Source organism: Cydia amplana, chromosome 16 (genome assembly GCF_948474715.1).
Source record: "Cydia amplana chromosome 16, ilCydAmpl1.1, whole genome shotgun sequence".
Classification (NCBI taxonomy): domain Eukaryota; kingdom Metazoa; phylum Arthropoda; class Insecta; order Lepidoptera; family Tortricidae; genus Cydia; species Cydia amplana.
The window spans coordinates 4,900,595-4,923,792 of NC_086084.1; the positions used below are offsets into that span (position 1 = coordinate 4,900,595).

At 38.3% G+C, this 23,198-nt stretch overlaps 2 protein-coding genes across 2 annotated transcripts; both read right to left on the minus strand.

Annotated features, from left to right (window-relative positions):
- Positions 1–1,214: 1,214 nt before the first annotated feature.
- LOC134655288 (odorant receptor 10a-like) lies at positions 1,215–3,936 on the minus strand. The gene is made up of 2 exons (XM_063510739.1): positions 3,792–3,936; positions 1,215–2,122 (listed from the first exon to the last, which is right to left on the minus strand). The coding sequence occupies exons 1-2, from the start codon at positions 3,934–3,936 to the stop codon at positions 1,464–1,466; spliced, it is 804 nt and encodes a 267-aa protein (XP_063366809.1). The 3' UTR covers positions 1,215–1,463.
- Positions 3,937–5,595: 1,659 nt separating this feature from the next.
- Positions 5,596–8,185, minus strand: LOC134655274 (odorant receptor 10a-like). Its single transcript, XM_063510724.1, has 3 exons — positions 7,993–8,185; positions 7,221–7,450; positions 5,596–6,255 (listed from the first exon to the last, which is right to left on the minus strand). The coding sequence occupies exons 1-3, from the start codon at positions 8,151–8,153 to the stop codon at positions 5,597–5,599; spliced, it is 1,050 nt and encodes a 349-aa protein (XP_063366794.1). The 5' UTR covers positions 8,154–8,185; the 3' UTR covers position 5,596.
- Between the last annotated feature and the right edge of the window lie 15,013 nt (positions 8,186–23,198).

Here is a 23,198-nt window from a genome sequence, read left to right on the forward strand (position 1 = left end):
GCGCTACGTGTGGTAGCCTGTAGATGCTTCGGCGAATCAGAAGCGCAACGTCAATTTGTCAAAAGCGCCGAATGGATTATAATGACGAAAATCTGCTGTTTAAATGTGCGTTCAATATGCTTGGGATAATCTTATCTATTTTGTATTTAATTATTCCTGCATATTTAAATACAAAATACATTCTAAAACACAACACGCTGAACATCAATGCATAGAACTTTGCGTCATTATAGGCGATGCACATACCGTAAAACGTGCCTACTTTGCTCCTTGGTGAGTAACTATGCTCCAATTAAAAAAAAAAACTTATCGTTTATTATATCCAACCATGATATTACTATATTATTAATTATATACTCAGATAAACGAAATTGTATATAATTTTTGAATTGCTACTTTAGTCATAAAATTAATCTCTTTTCTTGGCGGGGTCTATTAATTTGGCGCACAATGGGGTGACTTTGCACCTCTAAGTGAACTATAGGTAGGAGCAAAAATACCCCCAACAATGAGTAGGTATGTTGTGCCCCGTATTCAGAGCTTCGTTTTATATAAAACAACATTTCATAAAGTTGATTTACCGATGAAATATGTCACATGAGATGTTCTTCTTATTATTCAATTTGTCTGAATATTTAAATGAGGAACAGTTTTTAAAATATTCAAGATTTCCTTAATTTGGAGCCAATTTTGGAGCAAAGTAGGCACGTTTTACGGTAGTTATTTGCTTTCAGTACCTACTCACTACTCATATACTCGTGTGTATGACATATTTCCGAAACCACATATCACAATCTCAATTTACCTAGAATAGAAAAGAAGCCATGCTCGGACGAGTTAAACTGCATATTTCTAAATAGACCAACAAAGATACGATGTTGCGAATATAAGCAATTCATGAGACTTTTGAAATACGTAAGCGGCACAAATTTCCTATAAGATAGGTTCTTTGGTTACGTGTATTCCTGTATTCGCATACAGGAATACACGGCACGCATACGGAATATATTTTATCGGGCGCAGTTGAATCCAAGGCTTGGCTTAGACCAACCCAGTCTCGTCGAGTTTTCTGAACTCGAGATCCTTCAAGCCGGATCTCGCACATATCTGCTATGGAATCTAGCATCTAGCTCCATGCGTTGTCCCGCACAAATGTATTTTATTTCGTATATTATATAAGTAGGTACCTATTTTTATTACATTTTTAAATTAGAGCTAAGCGCGACGAAAATCCTTTGCCAACGTCAACAATAATTTGTAAAAGTAATTTGCCTTAGTTTGCTTTTATTACAAATCTGTTGGCAAGAAAGATTTATTCGAAAACTGCGTTTGCAATCAAAGCAAACAGCTGAAGCTTATTTCTAGGAGAAAATGTAAAATTATAAAATATTAATAAGGGGAATAACTTAAATAAGAAGCACTCTCAAAAGAAAATGTGTTTGCTAAACTTTCTTTGCTAGTTTTTAATTAAAAACGGCGTAAATCTTGTAAACGGCTTGCACTACGTTTGCAAAGGTGTCTCGATTCATAGTCGTAAACCCGGCTGCAGTAAGGTGCAGGGGTCGTTGAGAGATGCACAGAATTAAGCCTACGGCCCTAGCTTGTCTTGGCTCCATCATCTCCCAACCACAAGAGTAAATAGCCTCCGACATATTTTCAGCCGCCGAAATCATCAATTCCCCGCCAAAACAGTAAATAGTCAGAGGCATAATACCGGTCACGCCTGCTAGAATCGTGTTACTAAAATTCACATAATACATCGTCTGTAGCGTTGTTACTAATACGATTATCATCATGACAAATTGAGCTCCAAATATAGCTTGATAAAGCTCACTAATTTTACCGTGATATTTAATAAGGAATTGATGGTGTTTGATGCAGAACGTCAGCTTTTCATCTATCTCTTTTCTCGAATCAATGCTTTTTTCTCCGTTAACACTTGAAAGTTTGTAGATTTCGTTGAAAGTCTCGGTGATGACGTAGAAATGTCCCAGTTCGTGGGCGACCAACGTAACGAAGAGGACTATGTAGCCAGTTTGGTTGATGGCAGAAAACGCGGCAGCAACACTGGTTATTATAAACGTGGCTTCGTAGTACGGGGTTTCATAGTTAGGAGTGAGGCCTGCGGAATAAAATGGACTGACATTCGTTGACCGATTTCTTATATCGTAAAACAACATAAAGGATGACTCACGTTAGACCGGGCTGTGTCCGGGCCGGAGCTTCCGGAGCTTCGTTTTATATGGAAAGTATCACGTGATCACCTGTCATCTGTCATAGAATAGTAAGCGCCGGAAGCTCCGGTTCGGACACGGCCTGGTCTAACGTGACATGAGTCATCCAAGCATGTGCCAGACGGCAGACAACCACAGTTTCTGCAAGATGACCTTGGTAGAAGCGAGGTAGAAGCGCGGCTGTCTACATGGTTTACAACCACTGCTTCTGCCAATGGTTGGCAGAGCACGCCTGTCTACCAAGGGCGTTTAAAGGTCATGCAGAATTTGGTTTCAACCACTTGCTACATGGCTTAAAACCACTGTTTTTCTACCAAGGTCATCTTGCAGAAACTGTGGTTGTCTGCCGTCTGGCACATGCTTTAAGTATCGATCGAATGGTTCCCAACCACTTTTGAATACTGTTACTGTGTAATTCCGTATGATGAAATTAAAGGTGTTTTCAGAAATAAATACGAGTAGGTATGTATCCCACATTGATTGGGCGCTACCCGAATCCGCCATAAATATAACATTTAACAAGAATATATTTTGGTCTATTATACTTACTTACAGGATTGTTCCTGTAGCAATAGCAATTGTTTGCTCATGTCTCAATTATTATCTATTTACAAACAAATGACATAATCTGCAACAGGATTTGGCAATCTTAATCACTAAATGAAACTAGGCTAAGGTGCCATCCCGGACCGTAGCCGGCCCAAACGCCCCTATGACACTGGCAACGTTGCCCAGTTGAGTTGCCAAGGAAATCTGTTGGGCCAGGTACAATCCGGAGCGAGGATCGAGCCCTACCTTTAAGTCGTCAACCTAATTCGCAAGCAAACTCCTTAGCATCCCTACCCCAAGACCCTGCAGTCTCCACCGCAACTGGTATGGCCATTGGATCCAAGGCAGAGAACTTCGCGTGCTTCTATTTAGCTGCACACTCTTCAGCCGAACCATAAGCAAATGGTGTGACTCAGATGCATCCCATTAGAGATATCGACCCTTCTGCCAAGGAAAAAGGTAAGATCATCTGGTCTTTTAGCAACCACACGGCACGGCACACTCTCGGAGGCTCCAGGACACAAGAAAAATTGGCAGAGACCAAAGCCCTGCGAAACTTTGATCGCGTGGTGACGCGAAAAACCCTTTGCATCTCCCCAGCGCCCCTGTGATAACTAAGACCATGTTAACCGTCTTCCTGAACCATGGCTCCACCCGTACACCGATGCACCTCGCAAACCTTCGAAGCCAATCGTAAGGCAGTGCGATCGTCAAGGAGTTGGTATCCAGCAGCGTGCCTAACTGGGAGGAAGATTAAGCATGAATCCCTGCTCCTGACTTAGCCTTCAGGTGTATTATAAATCTGAGCCGACTGCTTCGCTCAGCAGATCTGCAACCACCTTAGTATAAAAGATGTCGTCCCAACATCTTTGAGTGGTAGGATTGCTTAGCGGCTCAGTAACCTGACAAACTGTAGACCACTTGACAAATGCCTCGACAGCAAAAGGTATCTGGGAATTGCCACCATTGTCAGACAACATTTGAGTGACAGCCCCAACTCTCATTTGCCCGGGTTTAAGTCCAAGCCGATTCCTTTCAAAGCCGACAGAAGCTTGTTAACGTCGTCCACACTCTGTGGGTCACCTCCAATCGTCCCGCCATCCAAAAACCACACGTTCAGGGGTGCGTCCAAAGATGTGATAACCTTTTGCATGGCTAAGCAAAATATTAATGGACGTAAAGGCCCGAACACGCGAGGATATCAAGGTGCTGTAGTGCAAAAAATGGCTATCAGAATAGTAGCATTGGAAAGGGAACGGGTAAATCGAGGATAGATACTTTGTCCATTACTTCATCAAGAATAATGTCAATCTCAACACTATTAAATGCATTTTGATGTCAATCTTCAAAATAACGGCACCCGTATCTCTGTTTGCTAGTGCAAATGCACGAGTGGCATGGATTGCTACTTCGCGATCCTGAACGGTACCAAAACTCACTTGAGTTGGCTGGAGATAATCAGCCATTGGTTCCCTAACAGCTCGAAAACACAATCTAGCAGACGACGAAATGCGCATCTTATTGCTACTAGTTTTCTCCTATCGTCCTTTTTGATAAGGGCGCTAACACCTGATGCGCTCAAAGCCGAATGGATTATAATGACGAAAATCTGCTGTGTTTAAATGTGCGTTCAACATGCATGGGATAATCTTATCTATTTTGTATTTAATTATTCCTGCATATTTAAATACAAAACACCTACATTCTATGTTTTAATTTAAACACAACACGTTGAACAGCAATGCATAAAACTTTGCGTCATTATAGGGGATGCACATAGTTACTCGTATTTGCTTTCAGTACCTACATGAGTGTAACATATTTTCGAAACCACATATCTCATAGGTATATTTAGGTTTATTTATAGGTAGATTTACCTAGAATATAAAAGAAGCCATGCTCGGACGAGTTAAAGTGCATATTTCTAAATAGACCAACAATTTATACGATATTGCGAACATAAGCAATCCTTGAGAGTATTGACACACATATATAGTGCAATAAGCGGCACAAATTTCCTATCAAGATAGGCTCTTTGGTTAAGCAACGGAGTTTTGTTCAACGATTACGTGTATTTCTATATTCGCACACTTAGCACTGTATTACTTTATCGGGCGCAGTTGAATCCAAGGCTAGGCTTAGACCAACCCAGTGTCGTCGAGTTTTCTGAACTCGAGATCCTTCAAGCCGGATTCTCGCACATCTGGGGGCCGATTTTTGAATTTCGACCACTCGATTTCGTGTATTTCGTTAATGAATATATCCACTACTAGGCATTTAAATTCTACTAATAGAATTGAAATCGAGTGGTCAATACCAATAGATTCCAAATTTCGATCGCTTGTATTTCAAAAATTAGCATTTCGCCGTTTTCCACCGATTTTCGAGTGACGAAATCGAGCGATCGAAATTAAAAAATCGGCCCCCTGGTATGGAATCTAGCATCTAGCTCCATGCGTTGTCCCGCACAAATGTATTTTATTTCGTATATTAAGTAGGTACCTATTTTTATTACATTTTTAAATTAGAGCTAAGTGCGAAAATCCATTGCCAACGTCAACAATAATTTGTAAAAGTAATTTGACTAATTTGCCTTAGTTTGCTTTTATTATATACAAATCTGTTGGCAAGAAAGATTTATTCGAAAACTGCGTTTGCAATCAAAGCATGTTTGCTTTGATTGCATTGTCAGCTGTTGCTGAAGCTTATTTTCTAGGAGAAAATGTAAAATTATAAAATATTAATAAGGGAATAACTTAAATAAGAAGCACTCTCAAATGAAAATGTATTTGCTAAACTTTCTTTGCTGGTTTTTAATTAAAAACTGCGTAAATCTTGTAAACGGCTTGCACTACGTTTGCAAAGGTGTCTCGGTTCATAGTCGTAAACCCGGCTGCAGTAAGGTGCAGAGGTCGTTGAGAGATGCACAGGATTAAGCCTACGGCCCTAGCTTGTCTTGGCTCCATCATCTCCCAACCACAAGAGTAAATAGCCTCCGACATATTTTCAGCCGCCGAAATCATCAACTCCCCGCCAAAACAGTAAATAGTCAGAGGCATAATACCGGTGACGCCTGTTAGAATCGTGTTACTAAAATCCCAATAGTACATCGTCTGTAGCGTTGTCACTAATACGATTATCATCATGAGAAATTGAGCTCCGAATATAGCTTGATAAAGCTTACTTATTTTCCCGTGATATTTAATAAGAAATTGATGGTGTTTGATGCAAAACGTCAGCTTTTCATCTATTTCTTTACTCGAATCATCGCTTTCCTCTCCGTTGACACTTGAAAGTTTGTAGATTTCGTTGAAAGTCTCGGTGATGACGTAGAAATGTCCAAGTTCGTGGGCGACCAGCGTAACGAAGAGGACTATGTAGCCAGTTTGGTTGATGGCAGAAAACGCGGCAGCAACACTGGTTATTACGAACGTGGCTTCGTAATACGGGGTTTCGTATTTAGGAGTGAGGCCTGGGGAATAAAATTTACTTAGGACATTCGTTAACCGATTTCTTATATGGTAAAACAACATAGGTACTTATATTCGGATAGTTCCGAAGCACTTCCGAATACTGTATAATTCGGTATGATGAAATTAAAGGTGTTTTTTTGAAAATACGAGTATGTCTTCCACATTGATTGGGAGATACCCGAATACGCCTTAAATATAACTTTGGTCTATTATCTATCATAGTTACAGGAACATTGCTCGTATCTCAATTATTAATCTAAGTATCGACACAGCTAAATTTTAACTTCTTGTGGAAGAATTCTCGTAATTATCTCCACTAACATGTTATATTTCATGACGTGCGCAGTCATGTGGTTAGACAAGCGAGTCATTAGTAAATAGAAATAACAAATTACAAGTTGTGCGGTCCCAATTTAAGGGACCCCAAGGGTTTTAAGTATTGTATTTATCTACATGAAATTCTCCAGGAGGGGTCAGATAACACTAAAAAACAGCAGGCTGCGATGTGACCTACGATATGTGCCGCATATTTTGGAGTCTCAATCTCAACCTCTTTGGTTAAGCCGTTAGGCTACGTTAAGTACTTACCTACCTAATCTACCTATGCCATTTGTTTGTTGTTTATTTGTAAGCTTCTACTCGTATATTTACCGCTTGGTTGCCGCTCCCGTATTGGCTTGTACAGCCATGACAAGCGCTGTCGCCCTGCCTGACACTGTTTGTATGGTCTGTAAATTCTGTAATACTCTAAGTGTAAGGCCTGAGTGGACGCTCGAGTTGGGCGTGCAGCGGGGCGGGGCGTGGGTCGTGCATGTTAAACAAATGCAAACGTATAGGAGCGGCCTTAGTGCATGCTGCTCAAATCACATGGGAGCTCGACGCCACGCTGCACGCCCCGCCGAACGCTCCGCTTCGAGCGTCCACTCAGGCCTTACACTAAGGCCTATGATAATGATATATTTACCATAAGATTCCCCGGGAGTCGTTGGCAGATATCTCTCGTTCATAAAGACAGTTAAGAAGATCGGTAGCAGCAAGTAAACGATGTGTATGACAGCCTGATTGAGTATCACGAGCCAGGTGACGCCTTGTGCTTTGTGGAGAGTATGCAGCATGCGAGCTCGAGCTGGACTTCCTTCTGGAAGCACCCCGAGACCCTGGTGGCTCATTTTCATTATTGTTCTGAGGCGGTTCCTGGAATCATAAGTATTTTTAGCATATACCTAAGGGCCAGTTGCACCAACCACCAACGTAATGTTAGGTGATGTTATTGTTGGGACCAACGTTACCTACTTCGCAATGAACAGTAAAATTTTCGATACAATAACATTTCGCGTAAGTTTTAACGGTGACTAACGGTTTGGTGCAACCGATCCTATAGTCTGATATTTTTATAGTTTGTTGAAGAAGATAATATTAACATTAAAAAAAAAAAATAAAAAAAAACTTTGTTATGATTATAAAATAAAACAAACTATGAATGCCATGTCGAGCATGTTAAACAAGAAATAAATCTGCTTATGCCAGAATCGAGAGTTACGAAAAATAAAGCTAAAAAAGTTTCTTTATTTTGTTCTAGCCTCGAATTCATTTCGTTGTTATTATCGGAAAACACACTGTGTAAATTACAAAAGAAATATGAACCGCTGTCAGACAGGCAGACGCAAGAACAGCGGCGGCTTCATAAGTAATTTTATTTTGGTCTACACACGGTCTAATACATAAATCTCTCTTACCTTGAAGTCCACATAAAAATATACTTGGACAACGGCACGCAAGTCGAGCTGATGCAGTTGAAAGCTTTGAAGGAGTCCACCTTATCCGGGAACACGGACACCAGATACATGATCTGGCTGAACTGGCCCGTATACAGAAAAGCCACGGGGAACACCACCATCCCTACCACTGATAGTGGGGACCATCCTGGAAAATAACCGGGAGCATTAAAGAAGAATAAGAAGGAAGAGTGGAGAAATCCCAGGGCTCAAGGATTCTTTAGAGACCTGAGAAGATAGCAAGCTTTCTACCTTTTCAATTTGACAAATTATGGACCTGACACGTATTATTGGATTATTTGTTCTACCACTGTCAAACAACATGCACTTTGTCAACTTTGTACACTCTTATGAAATAAATGATTTATACGCTTTATCTATTTGATCCGGAATAAACTGACAAAATATGTTTCACCAACAATGGTAAAAAGTCATACGGTGGATAACATTTTGTTTTGATGATGATATCAAACGTAAATAAGTTTTTGGCAAAAATTTAATTTTTGGTACAAGCTTTTATCGCTGACTGTACTTTTCTTACGACAGACAACTAATACTCATCGAGACAATTCTAAAAACCCCTAACACAATTAGGTTGCGTTGTTTCATCACAGAGTTCCTATGGCCACCTCCTGTCTCCATCATCAGATCAGTTCGACAGTACCATATTATTGTATTGTCATCAGAACTACATACAGCTGCCAATTTTCATGACGCTACGATCCTTGGAAGATGGTTAAATTAGTTACCTTAGATTCCATTACATAGTTACATACAGGTCGACCTAATAAAAGCTTGTTAAAAAGAGGAAGAGGGCAAAATTCACTTTAATAACATTTATTATCTAGCCGACTACTTATTCTCAATGATCTGCCTGAGTGGGTATGCTTACTAAGATTCTTTTTGTCGCCAAAGACATCTCGAATCCCGACAAATTGCTGAACCCCGCTCACTATCTTCTTAGCTTCTTCGATTGGGTTCTCATTAGGCATAAACAGTTTAGTTTTATACTTTTCTATTAATTTTAGCATATTTTGCCCCACGTCTAACCTCGTCAAGTCGAATGCTTTATTTTTGAAGCGCTTGTGTCTTGTGTGGTGTGTGGAATTATTGTGTTATACTTATTCAATAGGTATCACCTCGTTGATGTTACACAATTTTAAAGCAGTTTTCGGAGGTTATCGAGTATAATTGTTTTCAATGATTACATCAATTACAAAGCAATTTTTTAAGTAAATAAAAACAGTTCTTGGAATATTTCTTGGTAATAACATTGGTTTAATTATCAAATACGTTGATAAACCGTAGGATATACAGGCTAAATCTTAAACGGGAATGCAGCTTCTCGATACCATGCAGATATTTGGGAATAATCTTAAAAAGGGACTGTTTTAATCTGTGAAACTGGAAAGCAATGAGTGAAAAGATAGGGAACGCCTACCAAGACAGTTTTAATTTAGCGGAACGGGATCTCAAAGCTGTCCTACTGACCCATTTAAAATAAATCCACTATGGCTCGATCTCGAACTGTAAATGCAAGCCAATCTTCGCTACTAAGATCGATTTCTATCGTAGGATGTAGGATTGTAACATGTGAGATTGAAGTAATTCTCGGTATCGGCCTCGCGGGCCCCCGGGGGCCGAAACTGTCAATCATGTATTTCGGGATGATTCTTCCGTGAACTTCCGTCAATATATTCGGGGTGCGATGCAGAGATTTATGTTTAAATATTACGTTGCGAATAGGAAAATCTCAAGGAATAGCCCTCGTTTATATAAACCTAGGGCCAGAGTGGAAAGTGCTCCTTCGTAGATATTTGCAATTTTCATAATTATTACCAACTTTGTATTACCTAGTCTAAAAGCGTCAGTATAAAAGCGTGGACCCCCACAGCCACGCCACGCTAAAATTAAATGTTTTACAAATTCCTTTTTCTTTACCTACATTTCATATGTAAAAGTTGATGTTCCATACAGAATCGAAATTCTTATAGGAATATTCCTGACATTTTAATTACCTAGTACTAGACTAGGTAGGGGAAACTTTCCTTAATCGTACCTGCGCCTAAAACGTACCCTATCAAGATCTCGAGTTGTGAAACTGCAGTGGCGACGCCAGTGCTACAAAATGAAAATACTAGTTCGCCATGTCTCATCACTAGGGTTTGCTCCCGGTACTGAGTTTGTATGGCGAGAACCGGGAATTCCCGGGAATTCCCGGTTCTCGCCATACAAACTCAGTACCGGGAGCAAACCCTACTCATCACCCGTACAACAACTCCGCGCTGCCCTTCTACATAAAAATATTTAAAAAGTTAGTAATTTTGCTCTTTTCGAGTAATTTTTTAGGTTGATACCTAAGATTTTCAAATAATTTTAGGGTTTCAAATAATGGACGACAGACGCCAGCCCGGCAGCCATTTTATTACGCGGCAATATTAAAATCGTTAGTTATCATTTGTGCCTTATTCGTACTGAACACTTTGTTTTATTTCGTACTTTAGAAGACATGACGCAATGCACATATTGTGAAACCTGGATTCACGAACTATGTGCTGGGGTTGACAAAAATACTCATAATTTTATTTGTGATTACTGCAAAGATTACTTATGTCAATTGCTGTGATTATAAGACCGATACTAATTATAAGATCTCATGGTTTGACATGGAGACAATACGTACGATAGGTACGTAGTACGATATACGAATATACGCGTACGTTTTAAGGAAAAATAAGGCCTAAATCGTACCTTTTCCACTTTTTTTAAAAACTTTTATTTCTCAGAAGTTGTAGAGGTTTAAGTCTAACTTGTTACTTTTGTTGGTTCGTTATTAATTAAAGATTCTTTAAACACCATTTGCATTTTTTTTATTAGTTGTATTTCCAAGAAATTAGCATTTTCTCTTAAGGGGTACGAATTAGGCAAGTTTCCCCTAATACAAAGTTGGTAATAATTATGAAAATTGCAAATATCTACGAAGGAGCACTTTCCACTCTGGCAACAGTAAGTAGGTAAGCAAGAAAACCTTGGTAAGCGTTGCAGTAGATTAAGGGCCAGTTGCACCAACCACATTTGACAGACTGATCAACGTCAGCCGGCGCGCCCCGGCGCTTTACTATTAAACTTTCCATGCATACATAAAAATTTAGCGAACTCTTTAACGATACGAACAGTTTGGTACAACCGACCCTAAGTGTTACTGGTGTCAAAGTACGAAATGCTTCTGGTTAGGAGATTGGTATTAGAGATTTTTTAAATTTTCCGACTTTCGAACCCAATGCACCTTATTCTTGTTTTATGAACTTACGAATGCAGAATGAAGAACCTATTTAAAACTGTCCTAATAAAACTCAGTTCAAAAGTGCTAATTGGGGAATAAAAATTTAAAAGCCCTCGTAATTAGTGTGAATAGGCTGTAAATGCTGTAATACACGTCGTTAAATCCAATCGTCGTTTGTTTGTTGCGAACGACGTTTAACTTCAATTCGAGTAAGCGGCCTTTCACATTATGCTACACGATATAGGAGACGATATCGGGATAACTTGTTGTAAAAGTAGCATTCCACGGGTTGTACCGTACAAACTCATTTTATCACGGGTTTTAGAACTTTTAGAAGTTTAGAGCCGATTATTATTTTTCTGGGCAAATTTTTGATCATTTCTCACAGAAAAATCAACTCCTATGCCTACTTACCTGCAAATTTTCGCCTTTGTACGGGAAAACGGTAGACAACTTCATGGAATGCTCTTAAATTGAGATGTGTTTGTATAGTTCTATTATTTACTAACTTAAAGGTTTCACTTATTTTTATTGGTCGAAAAAAGCTTAGTAATGTCGTATGGCTTTGCGTGAATACCGTGTAGTGTAGGATATTGTAAAAGGCCTATTAAGCCAGTGCGCGGTAAATGTTATCGTAGTCTGATGTAATATCAGTTTATTACATTCGGGAGTGTTCTGGATTTGGTAGAAGGCCGACTTAGCTAGTGGTTTAAGAGAAATATTGAGACATAAGTATGTGTCGAAGGCAATTTTCCAAACCTGCGAAATTTTCCACAAATGTGTATACATGTGTAGGTACACATGTATACACATTTTGGTCTGTGTTGTATCGGATAACCGGCGTCGTGTAGTATATGTAAAAGGCCTCTAAGCCAGCGCCAACGCGCGGTAAATTTGATCGTAGTCGGATGTACCGGCAGTTTATTACATTCCGGAGCGTACTGGATATGGCAGTAGGTTGACATATCTGCAAGTTTTAGTAGATTGCCTATTTCAACACGTTTTCTTCCTTTGTCTTGAAATAGTGAAAACGAGTATATATAAAACAACTTCCGACATTCCAATTTACTGACAAAATAAAGCAATGTTGCCAGATGGCCAAAAAAGTCACAATTTTCGTGAATTTTGACCCTCGAATATTTGGCTGCATTAACTTATGATTTGGCTGCACCTTTCTGTTTATTTAAAGATAAAAACGTGACTTTTTATTAAACGAAACGTAACTTAAGACTTCAGAGCCCTGGCAACACTGAAATAGAGTCGTCTCCCAAAGCTAGGAACGAGTTTTAGCTCGGAGACAATAAGTTTTATAACATGTTCTTATTTCAAATTACATGCTCTGTCGGCATTGGCTATCACATCTTCGCTCAGAATGTTACGAATTCCGAAAACTGTTGTGTGGAATTTTGTTGTGTGGAATTTTGCCGGTGGCGGATGTATTTGATTAATGTCTTAAAGCTGTTAAAAGTTTCTGTTAAGTTAAGAAACTGAAGTAAATTACATCGTCATCAAGGGTGTTAAGAAAATGGGAGGAGATTAATTATGCTGTAAGCACTTAGAAAGATGAAAATAACTCGTTTAATATACAGAGTGGGCGAAAAAGATTTTTTATTCCTGGTAGTCAGCCAGATCTATTTAAACTTTTAGCCTTTCATGATTACAAATATTGATATTAATTAATTACTTAAGATATTGAGAGGGGTGCCACTGATGTGACCTAATGGCAGGTTCATATCCTCTTGGGCACCGGGGCTAAGAGCCAAGACATAACCTACTGTCTTCCGTCTATTGCGTTTTGTTCCCTCTATTCCCTCAGGTGATGGGTAATAGCATTTCAACGCAGGCAGTGCTGAGTGCCGCTAATTGGTCCTGCTTACAGATCACTTGCCAGTTATATGCGTCATGTACTACTCGTATCTTAGGTTACTGGCACCACGTCCACCATACCCGTGGTGGAGCGCGCACTCAAGCCGCTCTCATACGCTTGCATTTCTGTTACCTATATGTATAATCAGTGTGTTTATTTCTTTTTTAGGGTAAATACTAGATGGTACAATTATGCGGTATCTTGTGAGTTAGTTTAAGGTCTCACTTGTCTGTACGAGTAAGCGTTAGGGGAAATCTTGCCAATGCTCCTGCCATGTAACGCGGAGTTTCTGACATGGAAGGTAATTTAAGTTACGCCAATTCACGGGTCTGTTTGCTTCGTCATGAGTAGATGTGAGTAGAAGGCCAGGATTTATAGCCAGTGACTCTAAATCACAACGCAAATCACCTAACGACAAATATAAAATTTGTTTCATTCGGGCTCTCCGTCCTAAAAATTACGTCCTACAAATTATGACTTATGAGGAATGAATGCGATCAAGATTAAGCCCCAGTACCCAGCAAGCTCGGCCAAATTTCACCTTATTATACAAGCGGAGTTTCGTTTTCATTTTAAAACTACGGGTTGGATTGTAATGAAACTTTGCAAATAATTGCCTGTAATTAATTTATATAGCTCCATGGAGTTTGTAAACTGCAGTTTGTAAAACAAACGAAATAGAGCAAAACAAGCTTTGTATGAAAAACTTAAATTCACTGTATTTTTTTAAACTATGGTATATACTTAAAGCTACATAAAAACTAATTACAGGACTAGATATAGGTACCCACTAGGTACCTTATCTTATTGTAAGTACAAAGTTTCAGAGCAATCTAGCTAGTTCTTTTAAAATGAGAGCGTAGGTAACGTTTGTATGGAGAACCGAGCTCTCTGGGGATTTTAACAAATAAAGGCTAACGAATGATCCCAATGCCCTAGCTCCCTAGGGCCTAAAGAATTAGACTCGCTCGTTTGCTCAGTCTAGGCTAGGCTTTGTGTTCATTTCAATGCAGTTATTTTCCAGTCTAGTGCATAAAGGGCAATATTAAACAGAGCTAGCTCGCTACTGTTAGCTCACAGATTTATTGACCCTAGATGGAGCAGAAAATACAATTAATTAGCATGCACCACTGAAAGAAGCGTACGGTCCATTTGTATTGGTTTCTATGGCCCTACAGAATGCTGCTAAAAGCAGAAGTAGCTATGTGGTCATCAAATCCCTTTATAGCGCAACCTAAATTCGCCTTTAGTAGGTACATAACTTTGCCCACGACCTGTAGTCAAAATTATCTATACACGCCTTAACTTCCTTACCAAAAATGTTGTGGTCAGATTTTGAACACCTTATCCGCTGCAAATGGGATATATACTCGTATACACACATACACAGCATGATGTCGTATATACAGCAGTATATATCACTGTTTATGTGTGTGTAATAAAATAATAAAATAGTAGTTTCTGTGATTGCTACTTAATGAAAGGCAATACGAGTGTGGGTTTTTGAAGCGAGCTAAAAGCAAGTTTCGTAAAAACATCACACGAGTGTTTTAATTATGTACAGTTACATAAACTGCTTCGATAAGCATCAGAGGGCCTACCGCGAACCACGTTCGACGTGTTATATCCATGTCACACTTACGTTCGTATTTACAAGTGCGACAGAGAGGCAACACATCGAACGTGGTTCGCGGTAGGCGCTCAGACACATTATGTATATTAATAAACTCCCATGATGTGTTTAGACCGCCATTGCGTATTTGATCACACGTCATCTCGACTGATACCTACTATTACTGAATCGCGATTAGAAAGGGATTGAGATAGCTGTCAATCCATATTGATTTTGACGTAAGTGTATGGAAATCTGTTATTTCTAATCCCTTTCTGATCGCGGCATGATAATAGAAAAGAGGTTAAATCAAATTACTTTTTAAATTTATGAATAAACGCTGTTAACATATAAACAGCAGGGATGAATCTATTGAAGGTAATCTATATGTGGGCTGCAGCTAAAATGTAATTGTGGCTTAAAATAAACACTCGTGGTACCTTTTTGTTCAAATATTTTATTTGGAATGGAGGCTTGAGTTAATTAACACTAAAGCAGTAATATAGTCGTCTACATTTAGTAAACTAGAATCTAGATTAATCCTTAGAGCTTTTAAAATAATTCAGAGCGGTTAAGATATTTTCTCATTATCTTAGTGTGTTGAAACAAGTTGCTACGTTACCAAACCTTTATTCACATATTTACACTCTCTTATATAGGCTCTAAGTAATGCTACTGTTATCTAGTTTACGTCGGGAACAGTGACATCTATGGGGGGATTTGGACAGTAAACTAAACAAACTTCATATCGGCTCGAACATACTCCGGCCTAAATGACAGAATGTCATTTCTTAATAAAATAAACATTACTAAAATAAAAAATCTCTCTTCGATAGCTCTTGTAGTTATATAAATTGTCTTCACTTCCACTTTTCTTTTACTCTATTTAGGAACTCGGACTGCCAGGGCTTCCAGAGACAAATTCTCAAAATTGGAAGGTTCACTTCGGCGCCGAGGCTATTAAAGGATTGTCTAATAGAGACCATCCAACGGATTTTAGACGAACTTTGAATCTTCCTCTCTCTTTGTCTCACTCTTTTCTTTCTTTCGCATAAAACAATCTCAGCCTCTACTCTTATGACTCTTTTCTTGTACAACTCTTCGCCTGTCTCTTCTGTCATATGATTATCTATCTCTCGGAACTCTAACTTCTTTGACATGTGATTAACCTCATCTCTCAAATACATGCCAATGAAAGTTTGATCTATTTGAACGTCTTCGTGAATCTCGACTTCTCCCTCTCCTCGCTCTGGATACTCTGTTTTGGAATCTCTGCTCATCTCCGTATCTTTTCTAGATGTGTGCTTCGATTTTGCTCTCGTTTCTATATCTTGCTTGAACCCTTGCTTGTTTTCTATCTCGTATTTTGTATCTTCTTTGTGCTCTTTCTCATTGGATTGGTAAGATGTTCTTTTGTACTCTCTCCGCAACAACGAGTGATGGCTTTTGTATATTATTTCTTGAAACTCTTTACTTAGTGAATGACTCTGCTCGCATAACTCAGATTTAGCTACTGGTATTGTGTAAAATGACTGTGACTTAACTGTGACTTGGGATTCTCTCTGGATTGTGTTTGTAGGCTCGAATAATTGGGTTGTCTCTAACATAGGTGGTAAATTAAAAATACTTAAGGTTTTTACATCTTCTTCCCATTGCTCTAGAATATCTGCCATGTCTGCTTTCAACTCAATGTACACTTCCTCGCACTCGAAATACATGTTTTGCTTAAAATACTGGAAAGCGTCTTGTTCCGCCAACTTCGCGTGCTTCACTATTATTCTATGATTTACTGAGAATCGGCTCCAATATTCTTCCAAAGACTCTATTCTGGTTTTGACATGCCCGATCGTAATCTTCTTGTTTAATAAATTTTTGAAATTTTCTCTAGCTTTTAGTATTCTACCGTACGTAAATTCTTGTTCCGTTATAAAATCTAGCAACGACATCTTGGTATTTTAGAAAACATGAAATCTCAACTTGAAATAGATATCTAAAACTCGAAATCTCTTCTCTCGGAACTTCTTGAACGAGAACTACGGTAGGTAACTCATTTGCACTTTAAGGATTAATTCACAAACATTATTTTACTCAGCTATTCATTCTTGTAAATTCTTGAAAACATTTTTCTTGACACTACGGAAAATTCATACGGAAAATTCAGATGGAAAAATATTTTTGTTTTGTTTGACGTGTAAAAATGTTCTATTTCTAAAATTGTATTTTTCCAAGTCAATGAATTTCGATCTTGTAAATAACACTAATTTGAAGCGGCGAATTTTCTGCGTTTGCTCGTGGGTTTGAAAATATGCGTTATTTATTTAATCTTTCCGAAATCTTGAATTTTAATTTTGTAATTTTTTATGACAATTTTGATGGATGGCTTCTCGAAATACTTCTAAATGTTCTAACTCACTGACACTTTACTTGATTTTAGACTCTACTAACTATACTTAAAGATCACTTTTGAATGCACTGTCTATGTCACTTAAGTCACTTCTCTTCTCAACTCGAAGGACCACTTTGTTGAAACAAGTTGCTACGTTACCAAACCTTTATTCACATATTTACATTCTCTTATATAGGCTCTAAGTAATGCTACTGTTATCTAGTTTACGTCGGGAACAGTGACATCTATGGGGGGATTTGGACAGTAAACTAAACAAACTTCATATCGGCTCGAACATAGTGTATTTACCAATTCCTTTAGGAATAAGTTTGCAACCCTTCTGGATAAAATGCAAATGTTTCTGAAGTATCAAGAGAGCCATTACAAGCTGGTGCGGTGAAAAAAATAATATTTACAGTACATATGGCCCTATTTTCCCGCACTAGTGTGTAAAATAGCACTTTTCGTGTGTATGTCAAAAGTTTAAAGGGCCATATATTGTACGATACACGTGCGAATAGGTAATTCGCAACTGGTGTCGATTTAAAACACTCCCTTCGGTCGTGTTTTAATTTATCGCCACTCGTTTCGAATTTCCTCTTTTCCGCACTTGTATCGTAAATAACTAAGTACATACATATTTCCATTAATTTAGGTAATTAGAAAATTATTTCGTGGAAAGTATTCATTTTAATGCAGCTATTCACGTACGTAAGCAAACATCGGGCATTGAGCGCGTTTCAATGTAGCTAATGCCACAATGGCCTGGAGTAGCGTTGCAATCGCTTAGCTAGTGCGGGTGAACCTGACGTTAACGGCCTGGCCGCGACATTGCGCGACTGGCTACGGCTAAGGCGAAAACCATAGGTGGGAACGAAAGATCCGATCGCTGTGTCTCGCTCCAACCTATGGTTGTCGCCTTAGCTTAAGCCAGTCGCGCAATATCGTGGCCAGCGCGTAAGGCATTGTCTTCAGGCCATGATTTCGTTAATTTGTTAGAAGTGGTCGGTATTAACCACATCTCTTGCTACGCATCCTCGCATCTCTGGTGGAAACGTAGCCTATTGGCCCGAGATAAACGACATCTTAAAGTCCCCGCAAGTACCTACCCGCAATTGATTGGGTAGTGTAGATACTGGAGTCTGACCGAGCTGACTAAGTGTGGTATAACATCATTAATATCAATATGAAAAATTTTTACGAAGCCACTTTTTCTTTAATTTTAAATAATTGAAACCACCAAGACCATAGACCAAGTTACACTGGTTCTCTCAAGCTCGCTCAACTTAAGGTAATTGGGAATACATACGGCCCGCTCAGTGGCTAATAAAGAATGCAGCTCCAGGCTGGTTGGACTGAACCATTAATATATAACCAATTTTGCACTCTTTTCCTTCCAGATAAGGTTCAAAACTAGGTTCAAAATGAATTTATGTTTCCGAATGAACAACGGATGCCATGAAAATAAATTGTGATTAAAAATATTTTTTGAAAATGGAACGAAAGCTTGAATTTGAGATGGGCTCTGTTTCTGTTGTTTGCATTGCAACGGTACGTAAATATAACTTTAGTAAGTGTAGTTTGTCAAAGGACTGTCTCATTTCAAACATAGACAGAGAAAATCATACTGTCTTTGTCTTAAACTAGTACTAGCACCCAAAAGAAAAGGATGAGCATAGTTTATCTTGTTCTTATTTACTGACAATATGATTTGACCAACTATAATTAATTTGTTTTTTAATTTGGCGTTTGCATTGCGAATGCATGTTTGATACATAGACTAGGAATCTTTGGATGTCTTGTCTGTGGTTGGATATATATCCATAAATTTTGGACATAGTTTAAAATGTACCCTGTATATTTATGTGCCTTCTGGCGACATGATCAAAACGGCCCGTTAGTGCTTTCATATAGCTATTTTATCTCCATTTTATTGTGCAGAATAAAATGTCACTGGCAGTTAGAAGTTTCAAATTTGTGGTAGACGGTTTATTGATACGCAGCAGTACCTAGATGGCTGTTTTATTACTGCGAATTGCACACTATGAAACTGAAACGTAAAAGATTTTGCCACATTGGCCCATAACTAGTAGGTATGTCTTCGCTGCTTAGATTTTCCGAGTCATCTCGGCACGGCAGATCACTATTTTTATTGAATTTGTAAATCGCTTAAAATAACTAAGAACTGAATATATTCGAATTTAAATTGTTGTGAGACATAATAACATTGAATAATTTTACGGTTTAGACTCACTTGTTTTTAGTCACTCGCGCGACATGTTTCAGAGAACCAAGGTCTCCTTTCTCAAGCACGAACAGTGAGAGCAGCGTTCACGACGGCCGTGTATCGCACCGCGACGTGTGTGAGAAAGGAGATCTAGGCTCTCCGAAACATGTCGCGCGAGTGACTAAAAACAAGTGAGTCTACCGTTAAATTGTTCAACTGAATTTATGTCGCCGTGGCGTTTGATAAAAGTTTTAAAACTCATTTGGCTCGAGTGCTTAATTGCTCTGAACGCGCAACGCCGCCGTGCTGCGAGGAAATGGCGATGTGCCAACTACATCACATTTATTATTTTAAGTAAAATGGTTTTTCTATTAACTGGCGTAGCCTCTTACAGCCTGTTAGTTGAACGTGAAGTACTACGCTAAGCTTGACAATGACAGCGTTTTACACAAAAATAAAACGCTAATTAAATAACTTACCATATTCGGAACCTAAAGTAATATATTGAGAGTGGCAACACTGTAGTTAGTCGTATTGTCCTTTTCTAGCATATACGTCCATCTCTCTCCCACACCCCCACCACTTCAGGCAGTTGCGTTTGACAATTTTGACAGAAACAAACGCAAATTACCTCATTGTCTCAAAATTATACATATTTACACCAGGCAGGATTAAAACTTTAGGTTCCGAATATGGTAAGTTATTTAATTAGCGTTTTATTTTTGTGTAAAACGCTGTCATTAAACAACTGTACCGATATTCGGAACCTAAAGTAATATATTGAGACGTGTTTGTTATCGCCTGGTGGTGGGAAGACGCCAAGCCAATGTGATTATACATATACTTACATATTATGTATATGTAATATTATTTTATTAGGAGTGTTTAATTAATTAATTAATTATGTAGTACACCCTTTATTTTAATACATGTGAGGAGAGAGGTATTTAGTAAAGCATACAATTTTATATACCATTATATTATGATACTAACTTTCCATTTTATATACGTATTTAATGTAGGTACTTATAAATTTTCAACGAAAATAAGTGAGTCACCACAAGGGTGCTATAGTACTTAATTATATGTATGTGAGACTATGTAAAAGAAGATAAGTCAGTCTACTCTTCAGGGAGCATACAACATCTGTGATATGGAGTGATGTAATTAAAATATGAAAAGATAAAAATCATAAAGTACTCGAGTAGTTTTTATTTATAACTCCCAATTATTGACAAATTTGATAATAATTATCTAGTAAGGTAAGCAGTTGCAGGATATAACAAGGACAAGACCTTTCTTATTTCCAGAATCCCTTAGGATTAAGTAGACGAATATTTTAAATATTCGTTATATCACTATCACTACCCACAAAGTTAATATTGAGTAGGTACTTAATAAAATGTCATAGGGAATACTTTTAATGATTTTACTGAATTCTTTTAATGACTGTGAGCCAGTGTGAGCTATTTATTTGGTTATAGCTATAAAATGCATTTAATCGTTTGTACGCTTTACTAACGCGAACGCGAGCTAATGGACTTAAACAAACCTTACGTAAAATTGTGAAGGTTACTTTGAGAGCTTAAGCCATATCATAATACTCATGTGGGCACTAGTTACGACGCTTTTTGGTGCTCTTGGCGTTCAAATGGTAAATGTAGAATTGCCACAGAGCTTTATCAATGATATTTGTATAGGTGCAGCTCATTCTGCTTATATTCATGTTTAGCTATCATCAAGTGACCTTAATTGACTCATTGTTGTCTATATATGCAGTATGAGTAGTTTACCTTATCTGGTGCCTACTAGTAGACATAAACTTGATTGTTTCTGAACGCTAAAGTGGCTTAATTTATGTAAACCATTCATAGACATAGCTTAATTCTGAATATTCAGTCTTCTCTTTCCAGATTAAGAATAAGGTACTTAATTCGAAACCTTAGCTCATCGCATATGTGTTTTTAACCAAAATGAAAATTTGTGTTTATTTTGTGATTTTACATTATTTGCAATAACTGTGCGGAACCATGGGGTCCCCGACCTTTTGCCGGGCACCCGTGGGCCCAAAGCCAACAGCGCAGATGCCGTTTAAGAGGAACCTATTTTATCCAATGCTAGGGTCAACACTTTGTCGAATATATTTGATATTTATGTATATTTATCCTCCTTATGACCTAAGGGTAGGTAATTGTAACTTTTTGATATCAAATGTACGCAGAATAGTCAATTATTTTGTATTCTGAAGTGCATATAATATTACTGGATTTGGGCCAGTGTGCTTTTGTATACTATATCTCTGGCCTACTATATAGGCTAGTCTATTAACATCCCGCCTCCTGGAAGGCAGTATACAGACTTCTTAGATATATTCACGGTAGTGCTAAGAGTGTGGACCTGGTTTTCCGACACTTGACTGCATGAGATTATTTTTTCAGGTCTCGAGCAAGAAGGGTGCCTAGATAGGTTGAGGTCCTCAACTTGTGGATTTGGTAGGAGCAAGACACAGACGGGGTGTAAATTAGTTAATCCACCATGTTTCAAGAGATTCATGTGCATTCATGCCTTCAGGTTACACTGTAGAGACAGACTAACACTTTGGCAGAGTTTTGCTAACATATAATAAATGATTGCATTTGTTTGGGTGTACAATTACATGTTCCACACCAAAAACATAATTATTTATATATTTCAATCTATTTTTGAAAGGTTTGCGTTTCAAAATAGCTTCGCCTTTTCGCAAGGCGTGCTCCTGTTCCCCTATTTTATTGTGCAAAGCGAACAGTATCACAATGCTATAATTTTGTATAAATTGAGAACTAGAGGGTCATGCCCTAGACGTGACCGCCCAGAAACTGTGCTAGAACCGTTCGTGCAAACCATTCAGTCACTATTTTTAAAAACCTTTTGTAGTGGGTACATTCCACGGTCTTAAATTTATTAAACGTGTAGTATCAAACTATGACAAGTCATGATAAGTGAAATAAGTGACAACAGTATCTGGTCCGTGCATAGAAGCACTTGCCCTTGAGGTTAGGGCATGGGTAGTTTATTATAAACTTAATCCGTGCATAGGAGCACTTACGATACAGGTGGTTTAAAACTTCCAGGGTCACAATACAGACACAAGGGTGTAAAATACATAATTCATAAACGCCCGTTAGGCCAGTTTTGTATATTTTATTTCAAACATGCTTGTGCAGCACCGCCAGCACATGATAATTTTCCTAATATACCATGGCAGTCAGGGATATAATAATTATGTAAAAAAGGTAGGTAACCTTGGTCATGTCGTGTACATAGGTAGGTACTCGTAAACATGTTAACTGAAAGACAAGTGCTCTCCAGCCAAATATAATTTATGCAACTGTGAGCTGCTCTTACATTAGGATCATATGTATTTATTTCTAGTCTGTCATATTGTAGCAGGCCTAGACTTCAAAGGTTTGTAGATGTTTATAGGGCCGTTAAACGGACCCTTTGTACACCTTGAGCAGGCTGTTTGTTTCACACCATGGGTAATATATATTGTAAACATAGCTTATTTCAGAATGGAATCGTAAGCTCTGTCGTGTCGTGAGCTTACCGAGCCTGATTTAATTAGAGTCCACAGATTGTATGGACCTTGGAGGATTGACCACTCCTTATTCTAATTATCAATATTCTGCCTGGGCTTATAGTCGAAATTAGGTGACTAAATCTCTTAGTATTATCTATGCCACCCAAGTTATGAGGCTTAGCGTCTCCAGACCACAATTTTATATTAGGGTGCAAAGATTTTTTCATCTTTAA

Bases quoted from the DNA above. Each gene is read 5' to 3' on its own strand.
- LOC134655288 (XM_063510739.1), bottom strand. From the start codon at position 3,936: ATGCAAAAGGTTATCACATCTTTGGACGCACCCCTGAACGTGTGGTTT. The intron at 2,123-3,791 runs GCAAATGAGAGT...TTTATTCCGCAG, and splicing joins CGGCTTGGACTTAAACCCGG to GCCTCACTCCTAACTATGAA.
- LOC134655274 (XM_063510724.1), bottom strand. From the start codon at position 8,153: ATGGTGGTGTTCCCCGTGGCTTTTCTGTATACGGGCCAGTTCAGCCAG. The intron at 7,451-7,992 runs GTAAGAGAGATT...TTATGATTCCAG, and splicing joins ATTTTTATGTGGACTTCAAG to GAACCGCCTCAGAACAATAA. The intron at 6,256-7,220 runs GTAAATATATCA...TTTATTCCCCAG, and splicing joins GACTCCCGGGGAATCTTATG to GCCTCACTCCTAAATACGAA.